The sequence below is a fragment of the Python bivittatus genome, unplaced genomic scaffold, assembly GCF_059951505.1.
Source record: "Python bivittatus isolate LINGU-HERP-01145 unplaced genomic scaffold, Pbiv_v1 ctg000480_np1212, whole genome shotgun sequence".
Lineage (NCBI taxonomy): Eukaryota > Metazoa > Chordata > Lepidosauria > Squamata > Pythonidae > Python > Python bivittatus.
In genome coordinates, this window is record NW_028277075.1 from 15,663,987 (window position 1) to 15,678,541 (window position 14,555).

Here is a 14,555-nt window from a genome sequence, read left to right on the forward strand (position 1 = left end):
GATAAATAAATCAGGTCATTATTGATATAGTAATGCATGTGAATGCCAACTAATGGCATTCTAGTTGGCAGTGTCAAGAAGCCTACACAGCATAGTGATTTGCTTTCTGTTTTGCACCCACCATGAAGTATGATTATATATACAGGTAGTCCCTGGGTTAAGAACACCGAGTTTATGGACAATGCATAGTTAAGAATGGACTCTATTGTTACAAAATTTGACTTACATACACAATGATTCGAGTTAAATACACAATGGTTTAAGTTCATTACACAATACTACTTACATAGTATTAAACAATAATACTATTCTGGCTTACATACAAATTTGACTTAAGGACAGACCCTGGGAATGGAACTTGTTCTTAAACGGGGGATTACTTGTACATACATACATACATATATATTCATTGCTATTTTCACTGGGTATCTGCATTAGAAGGAAAAAGGGATATATGTTATTTTATAAATAAAAAAACAATTGAGCAGCCAAGTGTTTCTCAGCAGCTGTGTAGATTCTTGCCAGCACACCCACATTCATGGAAACAATATTTTGCTATGTTTCAGTTTAGTCTTGTGTTTGGTTCTTGCCCACACTGTTACGGATGTTCAGAGTTGTAGTCTAGTTCCATATGGAAATAAACTGACCTAATTTGCATTCCCCAAGCTAATGTGTATAACAGAATAAGCTATTGTCCCTATTCTATATTTCTTCAAATTCTGCAATGCAGTTTCATCTTTAAAAATATACCACAATCAGTATAAATGTGTATTTAAAAGCAATCATAAGATGCCTATAAAAAGACATATAGATTAAGTATGATTTTTCATATGGATTCCTCCCCCACCAAAAAGCCCCCTCTTGAACATTGATGATGGTGATGGAATGGACATGACTGAACACATGTGAACTTGACTTAACCCAAAAAAGATCATTCACCCCTAACATCCTATTGACCTTGCCTTCCTGCTCTAGCCACGAATATTAGAGCAGCACAAAACGTGGGAAAGAGATGCTTTGCAAAGTAGGATGGTGTGAGTGAAGAAACCCTCCCCAAAGCAGCTGAGTGTGTCAAAGGGTTTGGCACGCCTGTTTTAAAGTCTTTCCCCAACTGTGTGTTTGTGTGTGCATGAATAGATAACACTTCTAGGTCCATCAGCAAAGTGAAACAATTGTGCACACATGTGGGAAGGCCTGCAAAGCAGTTGTGCCAAATGTTCTTCATGATGTGGCTGCTTTAACATTTCAAGGAGCACTTCGCTTGCATCAATATATTTTGCAAAATGCTTCTTTATGCTGCCCTACAAATAAATGAGATTATAAAGTTCTATACATATTATCAGTTTCCTACTTACCTCCATTTTTTGCCATACAATTTCATAATTATCCTGGTGTTGTATATCTTCCATCAGCTGCTGTATTAAAGCTGATTTATTTGTGAGGGTTATTTCATTTTTATCAGAAGCCTGAAACAGTGATGGCTTTCGTGGCCTATCTTCTAGGTACTTTTTCATGCTAGATGAGGATGTGCAAAGTTCTTCATCTGAAAGGATATCACTAAGAGGGCCTGATTCAATGCTGTCTCCTACTGAGGATATGATGTCACTTGAAGAGCTTGGTGAAATTCTACCTAATCTTTTGTGCTTCTTTTTGACCTGATAGGTTGGGTAAAGCTCTGAATCTGAATTCATTTCAGATAGTTCCCAGTCATCAATGTTTTGAATAGTTTCTCCTGGAGATTTCTGTGGAAGCAATTTTGTCAAATTTTCTAATTTCAGAGCTAATACTTCTGTCTGTTTGAGGTGTGATGGAAGAGCTAAGTATTCATCAGACCCATACCAGGCATCACTCACTTTACCTTCTGTGCTGACATTATTTGGTGAAGATGAGTGGGCCTTTTCACTCTTATTTCTTTGAAGAAGAGGGAAGGGAGATATAGCAGGATCTGATCCAGCTGAAGAGCTGCTCACTTGGCTATGGGTGGGTGAAGCGGATGGTTCTCTTTCACTGCAAGACTGACCATTCACTTCTTGTTGCTTGTAAGGTTCAGAAGAGGTTGATGTTGTATCACTTCCTGTTCCTTCTATGGACCGCATGCTGTCAGAAGTAATTCCATTTTGTAGAGCCAGAACCCCTCTTTTGTTCATCTGATTGGTTGGTGTAGCATTTGATGCTACCATTGCAGGAAACCTGCATGATGCCACCTCCTCAGGAATGTCATGTGACTTCTTGCACCTCAGTTTCTGCCTTCTAGCATTGTCACTTGACTTACCTAAAGCCATAGAATTTTCTTTAAAATGATTTTGTATGGCATACTTGAGTTCACTTAGGTTGTGTAAACAATCACATGACTGACTGACAGCAGAAGGGCAGTTATTGTACGCTGTTTGTAATGCTAGACAAAGCTTGGATCTGTCTGGTGGATCTAACAGTGAGGGTGTGCTCTTGCTGATTTCTGTCTTAATCAAAGAGAACTGATTTTTTGTATCATCAACGATCACATCTGTTTTAAATATATCTTCTTTGAGAAACAAGCCCTTTTTGGGCAAGGTGGGCTGTGTTGGTGAATCCTCATTGTAGTCACAACAATCTCGTATCGATCTCTTGGGTGTTGGGTTTTCACTGTGAGGGTGATGATTAGCTTTTGCAACACTGGAGACCTTTGGCTCCTGTTTTATTGTTTCTAAGTCCTTCTTGTTGCCAGATGAGGCAACCGAATCCTCAGAAGTTACTTTACAAAGAGGTAAGTGCTCAGAAATAGGAGTGAGTGAAAGTTCAGTAGCTATAGCTGATGATTCTTTGCAACTTTGGCCTTCCTCCTCCTGCTGATCTATTGACAAGGGTAAGTGGATTTCCTTGGTATTAACACTTTCATTGTATTTGGAAGCATCTGAATCTGTTGCTACAGCCAGTAATCCCACACTTCTAGTAAGTTCTGGAAAGGCTTTGTCCATTTCCCTACAGCTCCAAGACTCAAAGGATGTTATTTTAGCTGGACTGGAGGTCATGTCCCCAAGAGCACCAAGCAAGTCCTCACTGGGGCTGTAGTCTGATAGTTCAAAGGCAGTAATTCCACAGTCTAGAGACAAATAATTTTGAGAACATTTGATAGTTAGCTGTCCTGAGTCATCCACCTCTGTTAAAGAATCAAGACGGTCCTGTAACAAAACAAAAACAGGAAAGACTTCTGTGGTTATGATTTTTAAAATCTATAATGTTAAACCTTGCAAATACAGAATCAGGGACAGTGGATTTTTTTCCTACGATCTTCAGAACATCACAGATCATAAAATCATCACACTGCTTTATAGATTTAACTGAAAATGGGAAACATTAATTAAATAATTAAGAATGCAATAATGGAAGAGATTGTCCAGCTGTTGGCAGCTTTAAATAATTGGTGTAGGAGTGATATGCTATGCCTGGGTAACATTGAATGAAATGTGAAACTGGCAAAAAGTTCATGAACCGAGGTTTAATGGAGTAGCATGCATTAAAGTCAGTCCATGGTGACATTTTATTATATTATTCTTATTTATTATTATTATGCAAGGAATATGAAATAATAATGAGTTCAGAACTCAATATACAACATGGGTTAGTTGTATCTCCTTCTTACAACTGTTCCTTACCTACTGACACTTCAAATAGTTAGGATATTTCTTTATTTCTGTTTACTTGTATAAATTGAATATTACAATCTTTTGAATTATTTCATATTTATTTAAAAAAAACCTTTATATTTTGAATTATTCAATTGTCACTTAATTAGGCAAAAAGATAACCTTCTATTTTCTGTTTTTCCTTTTTTTCATCCTTCCTTCAGGTCAGGGACATGAGCTTAAAATTTGGAGGACCCTTGAATACCCTTTAATTTCCAAATAAACATTTTTTAAAATGTCTAATACATGTGGATAAGGATGTGTTAACTTTAAGCTGTCTGATACTCTTTTCTGGGCAGTTTAAAGCTTTAAAGACTGTGAGCAATATAAATAATAAAAAATGTCTATAAAATTTCATAAAAATAGATTTTGAATTATAACAGATCAGGTCACCTATCATTATTTCTGTCAGTTTATATTATTGTATAATTGCCATGGTAAATTTAAATTGTGTAATTTTTAGTATAGTTTGTAATTCACTTTTAAATCAAAGGCATACCTGGGATATTATAATTAATAAACAAATGTTAAATGTGTTAAACTTAATTTTTTTTTTTAGGTTTCAGCAGAGACAGACTTATATGAAATACATTGAGATAGAAATATAGCAGAAGGTTGGAGAGAAATACTGTATCCCCTACATTTTCACATAAAAAATCCTCAGGTCAAAATATGTTTCTAGAATAATAGTGGAAGCAAATACTGTACTGTATTTCCAACTTCTTTTTCTTTTGTTTCTTATACTGCAAACCTAATGAGCATCACAGTTCAGAGTGAAATAGTTGTTCTCCTGATGTGCACCATGACTTGTATCCTGTTTAGCCTTTCCTGGAATTTGACCTGGTTTTGCTCTGCCCATAGCCCTGTTAAGTGAGCAGAGAACAAGCTTCCCTTGCTCTAGTATCTACCCCCTACAGCAGATCTATGAAAACTGTTTCTGAAATTTGACACAGGACACACAACAACCAATTCAGAGCCAAAGAATATAATAGTTTCTTGAAAAGTAGCTGCAAACACTTATCTTCCCCCACCTCTTAGGCAGCACCCTCCCCAACACTGTGACTACTTTTGAACCTTATTGAAGGCGGCAAATGTGTGGTATGTATGTATGTATGTGTGCATATGTATGTGTGGGACTATCTATCTGTCTGTCTGTCTGTCTGTCTGTCTATCTATCTGTCTGTCTGTCTGTCTAACTGTCTATCATCTATCATCTCCCTGAAAACTTGTTTGCAATTTATTTCTCTTTTGTTTCAGAGACAAAAGAAATCTATGTTCCAATAAATTCATCCCATCCTTATGGGCAAGTTTTTTCCCCTGCTCCAGCTCCTAATTAGCATTTCATTTTGTTCATTTTAAGAATATGCCATCATGCTCTTTCTTATTGGGGAAAAGTTCTTAAATACAAATTTGTGGCATGTTACTCTCAAAGGGTTTGCTTGGAAACACTATTCCATAAAACGGCTGAAATAGCTACTGACTAAATAGACTGAAAAATGATTGGCTGAAGGGTTGAACATGTTTGAGAGCCACAGATAATGAGGATTGATCGTTTTTAAAAGTGGGTTGCTTTTAAAGTATGTTATGAATGAATGACAAATGAAAGACCCTCAATCTTGTAGCATTTAGAAATGAATATGTGAAATCTGAGATCATAATAGGATAGAAATTTGCAGCATGTGGTAGAGAAACATCAGTGCAACACAAGGCCATTTTTGATGTAATTCCATTGACCATTGGAATTCATGTTCTCACCTTGACAGCATAGCGTGTCTCCAAATATGACAACTGCTCCCAAGTCAACCAGGAAAAAGGCTGTGGCACCTCCAGCATTGCAGTGCAAGATTTTGAAAGTCAAAAGCCTAGGTCAAGTAGGGCATTTGGGGTTTATCATTTGGGGGTTAGGCCCAAAGTACTGACAAATATCTTTAACAAATAATATAATAACACACAAAAATGAACATTCAAATCTAGTTGTGCTTGGAGAATAGCCTTGGAATGAAATATGAAATTTTAGTTATTTAGGAAGTTTCATTTGATAATGCAGGTCAAAGTTTCTTCCTCTGAAACTGCAGTTTTAGAACTCATTTATTTATACCAGTAAATTGGAACCTCAGCCAAAATTAGATCTGAAGCAGTGGTGGAAAGAATGGAAATACAAGTGGGAAAGGAGTGGGCTCAGTTTCAGAACCATCCAGTCTCTTCCTATCAACTTCTAAAAAAAGGAGGGAACCAATTTATATTTTTATCATCTTTACCAAGCCTCTGTTGTTGTTTTTTTAACTGTAGTTGGTAGGAAGAAAACAGTTCTGATAAATTATTTGTAAATTAACCCATGTGTAATTTAAAGTAAGTGAAAGTTTGTGAAACCAATTTAAATTTTAAGTTTGTGCAGATCTTCCATGCTGACAATTCGTATACAATTTCTAAACAGCAGGTTCTTGATTGCTGTGAGTAAATGAAGTATCTGATGGTATATTTAAAAATGAGTCTCAGCTTGTCAGGTTTTTGCCTGAAAATTGGATTTAAAATTCAGATTCAGGAATCTGAACAGGGCACAACTTTGAAGTTGCCAAGAGACGTAATCCTGTTCAACCACAAGATCCTTCTGCTCCATACTATGAAAATCCAAATGTGTTGCTACAGCCTTACTGAGCATTAAATGTTTCTGCCTATGTTTATCCCTTCAATTAATTGACAGAAGGTAACATGAAGGTGACCCACTATGAAGCCATCAAGAAGCACAGGCATTATTTCCACTAGCCTCCTACAGCCCCTATAGAATTTTGCTGTCCGAACCAGAATGGGAAAAAATGGAAGACATTAAATTTAGTAAATTAATTTCCAAGCATTTCCGCAGCAGTGCTCAATATTTCAAGAAAATGTTACACTGTCATCATAGGGCTTTGATGGAGAGGGGTAGAGGCAATGTCCATTTAAATATGATCCAGATTAGCAGCTATCACCACTTTATGTGGCGATAATTCTGCAAGTTGATTAATTAATTCTGCAAGTTGATTATGTTCTGTGTGAAGATGTGCCTCCTTTGTCTGCTTTAAATCTTATCCAATCAGCATCACTGACTATCTCAGCCCTAGAGCTTCCAGAGAGGGAGAAAAACTTTTCCCTGTCCACTTTCTCCTTTCTTATTTTATACACCTCAATCCATGTTCCCCTCGGTTGATTTTTTTGCAAGTTAAAGATTCCTGAACATTAGAGCCTTTTCCCATTTTATTTTTTCAGTCCCCTGATTATTTTGGTTGCCCTCATCTGCACTTTTTCAAGATACCCCTTTTCATGTGCTCACCAGAATTCTTCTGTTTCTCCCCATGCTCCTGGTATGGCCATTAACTTTAATAGATTAAAACATGGGGAGAAAAAAATTATACTGACATAGGATGTCCTAGAAAGAAAAGGAATGTGTGTGTGTGTGTGGCGGGGATCTTCAAATGAGCACTGTGCCCTGGGTGTGCAGAAGCTGCTGTGTGTAGGCTGACTGAAAGGATAAAAGTATTTTAATTAAAGGACCACACTTGTGGAATTCTTATGTGACAATGTGATTTCAGCTGTCTATGTTGATGTTATGATCTTTCGACTGTCCCTAGGAATGGCTCAAAGTTTGCTTTTCAGTAAAAAAGTTTATGGAGCTGAACAGGCAGCAGTAGAATATGGCAGAATCTAAATACTCCAAAATAAAGTAAATCTATAGGATTGGAATGCAAGAATGTAGTGTGAAAGATATTCTACTTTTGAATAAATTATAGTTTAAATGAGATTTATGACACAGGTTGTTCAAGTTTCAAGAAAATCTTGCCTATAATGAATGTGTGCATATTTGTGTAATCATGGGGAAATATTACTTCTGAGTTAATACATTCCCTTAACAGTATTGTTAATGTGAACCTGTATGCTTCCATTAAGGGAATCATTATGATTGATGTATCTACCTCTGTGTTAATCGCAGAGAATAAGCAATGCACTTAGCTATTTTACAGCCTAAGGTTACAATGGCATTTTGCTTTTAGCTCTACAGTTATCTCTGACACAGCAACCTCAGAAAAAATACATTTATTTCAGCTAGTTCCGTCACTCTGAAGGAAGGACTACAGTATTAATTCTTTGCTTTACCTAAAAGGGACTGACACTGGGGCTACCTTAACCAGCCTAAACCCAGCAGATTCTGCTGCAAATTGATTCACTTGCTTTAATACGGGCTTCAGTAGGCAAACACAACTAGGATTTAGAATTCAAAAAGGAATTTCTTATATTTACATGCCATACCTCCTTTGTTTCTTCTGTAAAAGCTTGCAAAATATCAGTTTGCCTGGTGTAATTTCCATTGGCATCTTGCAGTCCCTGAAGAATTCTCTCTCTCAGAACCAGGACAGAAACTCGAAGTTGGTGCCAAAGAAACTGTACCGTGTGGATATCAACAATTACATTGACAGAGTAAGACAGAAGTTTCAGGGAAAATTCGGTCTCTAGAAGAGCATGGATTTGTTCAACATGATCAGAGATATCTTCACATATATCCTGTGACAACAGAGAAAAGAGAATATTACCCATAACTATTTCAAATTTATGTATTTATTTATTTGAACAATATATACGCTTACTCACACAAGCCAAGAAGCCTATTTAGGTTCATATAAAAGCTGGTGCATAAAAACAACCCCTCCCCCTCCCCCCACACATGGTAGTAATGACTTAATATGCACATTAGATCAAAAGCCCACTTTTGATATTTTATGAACTTCAGGAAAGTTGGTATCTTTTGCACTTTTCTGTGGGTTGTGCTGGTGAGAATGACTGACACCTTGAGAAATCAGTAGCTGAGTTCCATACCTGAACTCTAAGCACACTATGATCTGATCTAAAAACCTGGAAATAGTATATTGTCTCTTTTAAGATGTGTATATATATATTGTTATGTTAATGAGAACTGGTTGATACTAATAACAGTGAGAGACCTTTTGAGCACTGTAAATACTATCTTTTAGTAAATAATTCTGCTGCTTTTTCAAAAAATTGTATTGCTTCTTCTTAGAGAAAACAGCACATACAGAAAGCTTATGAGGAGATGATTCTGATACAAACATATTTTGATTACTTCCAACTCTGATTTTATGATATCCAATGCTAAAGGCTGGCTGCTGAGAGTTGAGCTTTGTAACACACAAAACAGCTAATAATAATATTGATAGGATAATAACAATAACCAAAATGATAATGCAGAGGAAAATGTACTGCCAACATCTCTAAATAGCTCAACAGCAATTAATTTATGACAGAATCTAGTGTTTTTAGACTGTATGTTAAGAACTAATTATATTTCTGCTCATTAACCTTTTCTTCTGCTCTGATCCTCCATCCAAAGATTAAACATCCTTCCCCCTAGGTAGATCATGCACGACATACAAGCCATATTTGCATCATGTGTCATATGCAAGAACTTTCAAGACATCACTGTTCTACTTTTCACTTGCTATAATGTCTTCATTTTTCTTAATTCAGGGCTTTGTACATTAATTTGTCTCGAATAACCAACCAACAGCAATATTACTTAGGCCTTTGTGCAATTTATCTAGAACATTTATATTTTTCTTCTAAAATCATCTTGGACCTAGACCACTCAACAACATCAGTTTCTTTACTTCTAACAACATATTCCCTCACTTCATCATGCTTGCCATTGCTTATCTTTATTTTTTAAATTTATATTATTGTACAGTAATTTCTTTGTTTGATTGTTGTGAGCTGCCCAGATTTGTTGAGAGTTGGGCAGCATGCAAGTTTAATAAAGTATTCTTATTATTATTATAGTATAATGACAGTATATTTATTTACAGGGCTTATGGGCTACTCTAATGTGGTGTTCAACTCCCCAAATCCATAAATTGGGTTAAAACATACACACACACACACACACACACACACACACACTACATAAATATAAAAAAGCAATGATGGAAATCCATGTTTTGTGAATTGTACTGTATATGCTACCAAATTTAATATTTCAATTAAAAATAAAGAACAATGGATGCTGGTAGTTTAAAAGAGTAAAGACTTGTTTATTCATATGTTAAGTGGTCATCATTTTTGTATATGTATTGAATATATCAATTATTTAGGTATCCTTATTCCAAACTATATTTTTCAAATAATTATACTGAATGTGATTAAGGTATGTAAGTCATTTCTCTGGCATCAACAGATAAGAGTCATTAACCTTTATCCTTTGGGGTTGGATAACAATGATAAAATGAATATAATTCCCATGGTATTTTATATTTTGCATGAAATTTATATATACATATCTGGAAAATATTTTAAAAATTCAATGTACTATTTTGTACATTTGAACTGAGTTTTTCAATTCCAAGGATATATTTGAAAAAAAAATGTTATTCTTAGTTAAAGATGGGGCTTTTGGTGTTTCAAATCTTGAATTATGCATACCTTTTGGCTAGTACCAAATTTTGGACGTGTTCACTTAGTGCAAATTCTCCTTCTTGATGCCTTTTGGAATATTTGTATAAAATAACTAGTTAATTGGACTCTTCTGGGTTAAATATAATAAATTTACTATGTCTCCTAGCATAATATTGATTTGAAGACTATGGCATATTATTTCTGAAAAAAATGTGTTTTGATCCTTTTTCTAAGCTAATTTGACCTATGGGACACTCCAGATCTCAAAACTGATTAAAAATCATTTTATGGAAGATCTAGATGGATACTGGGGTCTTTACAGTAGAACAAGGAGCAGAGGATAACAATGAGTTTTTAATGTTAAAATATAAATAACATTTGTCAGTTGCCACCCACTGGCAATATTTACAGTTACAACCTTTATTGTCATCTCAATTTGGATTAGCAGCAATTTCAGTTTAAAGACACACAAGGTGTTTGTCAGCAATTTGAGGTAGTCCAGACAAGAAGCACCAACCATGAGTACTAACACTACCTTTATTTGTAAGGTTACACTAACCAAATCTTGCAAGTCTGAAAGTAACTCTCCCTTCCCCTACTTTTACTTTCCCCAAAACTAGGGAGGGTCCCTTCTGAGATGCTTTCTCCACCCCCACCCCTCCTTCAGACTCAGGTTTCGTTTATCACACTGTTGCCTAGTCTGTGGTTCTTCCTCCTGTCTTCCAAGGTCATTCCCACATAGTGATCATTAAATCCTATGAGACCAAAAACTCACAGTCAGCCTTTATCAACATCATTATCAATAAATCAATTTCATATGCAAATTTTAAAGACTTAATGGAATAAGGAATTGGAGTCTAAACAACAGGAAAATGTTTTAACTTTAATACCAAAAACTTCATTAGATTGTAGATTTAGGTTTATATAACAAAAATATTTTGGACTTACTGGACACAACTGCATTTGTTCAGAAAAGAAATTAATAAATCATCATGTTGTTGGAAATGCATCCAGAATAATGCTTCATTAAGACACATATTTTTGCAGTATCCTTACATTATTATGTTCTGGGAAGAAGTAATTACATATATAATATTAATTTGGCTTTAAGAAAGAGTTTAATATTTTCAGAGGCACACTTTATGTTCAACTACATACCTGCTACATGAAAATTGACAGCTGGACAACAGAAATGAATTCTCTGTGTCTTTATTATTGTTAAAGAATTAGTTTTTCAATAATGGAAAGACAAGTTTATGCCCCCAATTACCCAGTGGATTGAAGACCTGATGTTACTTGCATTTAGGTTATAGATGAACATCATGCTTTGATGATCACAATGAAATATGGCCATCATTTATTGAAACTTCTATGCAAAAAAAATCATACACACACACCTATATATGCATGAGAAGCCCTAACATATACAATTTATCTTGTTAGTGGATTGTTTTTTCTCTTTTATTATTTTTCTCTTTTCATTTTATTAAATAAATAAAGCAAAAAGTAAAAAAAAAAAAAACCATACAAGTTAATTACTTTTACCTAAAAGAACAACTGACTCCTCTTGACCTCCAATTTAACAGCTGCTTCAGAGATACGTATGCAAAGTATCTAAAGGATAACCTGCAGCCAGATAAGAATTTTCAAGAATGAAAAGCAGGGAGAGGCAAAACTTCTCTATCATGTCTATGTAATGTTTAATGGCTCCCCACTGAGAATTAACAGGATGTCCTATTTAAAATGCAAAGAAAACAAGGGCTTCTGGTGAGTTCATGGTTATGTCCAGGTAGTGTTCTTATAAAAAATATGGAAGTAGTTTTCCATTATTTTCTTCCAGGATATTTTTTCAACTTTACAGCTTATCCTACAGCCTAGGGTGACAGTACTATGACTGAACTCAAAAAGCTAAGCAGGGTAAGACCTGATTATCAGTTAAATGGGTGAAATGAAATAGTAATTCCTAAATCAACCAATCAACTACTAGAACATAGATACAGGGATAATCTCATCAATATCTCACCTACATATAATCTCAGAAAATTCTGATTCTCCATTGAAAGCAAGAATTCACTAGTAAGTACATTTCTCACAATAATGAAAGTCTTCTATAGGAAATGTAGTAATTCCATAATTAATGCACAAATGTCATTAGCTCCAGATTTTACCAAGTGGTCTTTTGAGGAACGATGGGGTGGACAAGTAGTTCCCGGCTACTGTGAAGTTTTCTTTGCAGATGAAGTCACTCATATTAAATAGAGTTAGATACCAGCTGAGCAAAATCAGGGAAAGTAAGTAGGGCTGTATCTTGTATATGAGGTAGAATTCTTTTGAGCTTGTGGAACCTGATAAAGTGGGTAGGGTTCTCTGTAGTATGAGGTCTACCACCTGTATCCATATCCAACCTGACTTCTTTGGCTGGATTTGAGCGTGATCAATGCCTCTTTGATAGAGGGTGAGATGCCACCCTCTCTGAGGGAAGCAGTAGTATGCCCTTCCCTGAAGAGACCATTTTCAGCTATCTTGGACAACTTATACCGTCTCCAGTCTTCCCATTTACTATGGTATCCTTCTGGACTGCCTATGATGCCTGAGAGAACAGGCCATAGTTTTGCAATGGTTTCACTCCTATCTAAGTAGGAAGTTCCAGATGAGAGTCATGGGGAACAGCAATAAAGCCTGTTGATTGCTCCCAGATGGTATATCACAGGGCACAGTCTCCTCCTGCATGTTCTTTAATAATGATATGAATCTGTTGGGAGAAGTCATCAATTAGTTTGGGTAGAAGTATTATCAGTACGTTGATGGTATTCAGTTGTATCCTATCCCTCTAGGCTACATTGCAGATTCTGTAGACGTCTTGAGCCAGTATCTTGAAGCTATTAGGACAGCCTTTCCCAACCTTTTGACTCTGGAGGAACCCTTGAAATATTTTTCAGGCCTCGGGAACCCTTGCACATTCAAGCTCAAAATAGGCCAGAAATTACAAAATTATTATATTTGTTTCATTCATAGGCCTGTATATATGTATTAACAGTGTTCTTAAACTAAAAATAAAGAATGAAACTTTCCTCTTTAATGTGAAACCTGTGCTTTTTTTTTTTTTTTTTTGCGGCACAAATACTCAATTTTGGGCGAAACTTAAGCACACACAGATTTCATCTTCAACTGAAATAAGATTATTTCTGTCTTTGCTTTTGAGGTTTCTTAAATAAGAAAAATGTAAGAAGTTAAAAACTGCAGCAAAATGTTCAATGTTTTCCTATGAATGGCAGGATACTCTTCTTTCACAGAAATCCGGAACTTGTCCATGGGCAGATCAGTGAATCTCATCTTGAGTGTATGATCAGACTGCAGCTCACAAAGTTCTTCCTTTCTTCAGAATGAAGTTCTCAGGCTGAGCAGAAGATGCAGAGAAAGGATCCCTCACCCAGTCATACATTTGTGTTGAAAGTACTCATCAGTTTTGTTCTGCAGTACTTCCAGGAGGTTTTCAATTAGATTTGAGACTTTCTGGTATCCTTCCTCACTCTCAAGCCCAAGCACCACTGGAAACATTTCAGTATTTCCTTTTGCAACATGATTTTTCCAAACATTCAGTTTTCTTTTAAATCCAAGAACTTTGTCACTTAAAGTCAAAACATTTTCTCCAGTGCCTTGCAGAGACTTGTTCAGCTGGTTCACGGGATGAAAGATGTCCCCTAAATATGCTAGTTTCTGCAAACGTTCTCCATCTTCAAAGCACTCAGCAAAATATGGAATACTGTTTTCTTCAAAATACTCCTGTGATTCTGCCTTCAACTCAAACACCCTGTTGAGAACTTTTCCTCTGCTGAGCCACTATATTTCTGTGTGTAACAGGAGACTTATGTGCTCTTGGTCCAGGTTTTCAGACAGTTTTTTAAACATTCTTGAGTGAACCGGTCTTTGTTCAATAAAGTTATCCATTTTTGTAGCATAATCCAGAACTTTTTTCATTCATCTCCAAGAGTTTTCGATACCAACACCACTCTGTGAACAAAGCAGTGTGTTGTGACAACATCAGGATTTTCTTTTCTTACAATAGAAATGAAGCCTCTCATGGAGCCAGCCATTGATGGAGCACCACCAGTACAGATGCTAACACAGTTCCTCCAAGACAGACTTTTTGTTTCCAGATATGAAGACAAAACTTTAAATATATATTGGCCTTTGCATGTTTCATGTAGTTCTTTGCAGCAGAAAAAGGTTTTTTTTTTAATTTCACCATCATTTACAAATCTTACAAATGCCATAACATGACATTTATTGGTGAAATCTGTTGACTCATCAACTTGGACAGAAAAGCTGCCATTCTTCAGTTTATCACACGAAACCTCTTCAGCATCATGTGATATCTCATCATTACATTGACTTATTGTACTGTTTGACAGTGGAACCTTTTCAGTTTCTTGTACTGCATCTGGTCCAAGCATTTTT

At 35.8% G+C, this 14,555-nt stretch overlaps 1 protein-coding gene across 2 annotated transcripts in view; it reads right to left on the bottom strand.

The window, feature by feature from the left end:
- AKAP6 (A-kinase anchoring protein 6) overlaps positions 1-14,555 on the bottom strand; it is a 235,634-nt gene that overhangs the window by 191,171 nt on the left and 29,908 nt on the right. For both annotated transcript variants that reach the window (XM_088145389.1, XM_088145388.1), the window contains exons 2-3: positions 7,944-8,195; positions 1,356-3,158 (exon numbers count right to left, since the gene is read on the bottom strand). In XM_088145389.1, the coding sequence (XP_088001515.1) occupies positions 1,356-3,158; positions 7,944-8,195 (2,055 nt within the window). The remainder of the gene's footprint in view (positions 1-1,355; positions 3,159-7,943; positions 8,196-14,555) is intronic.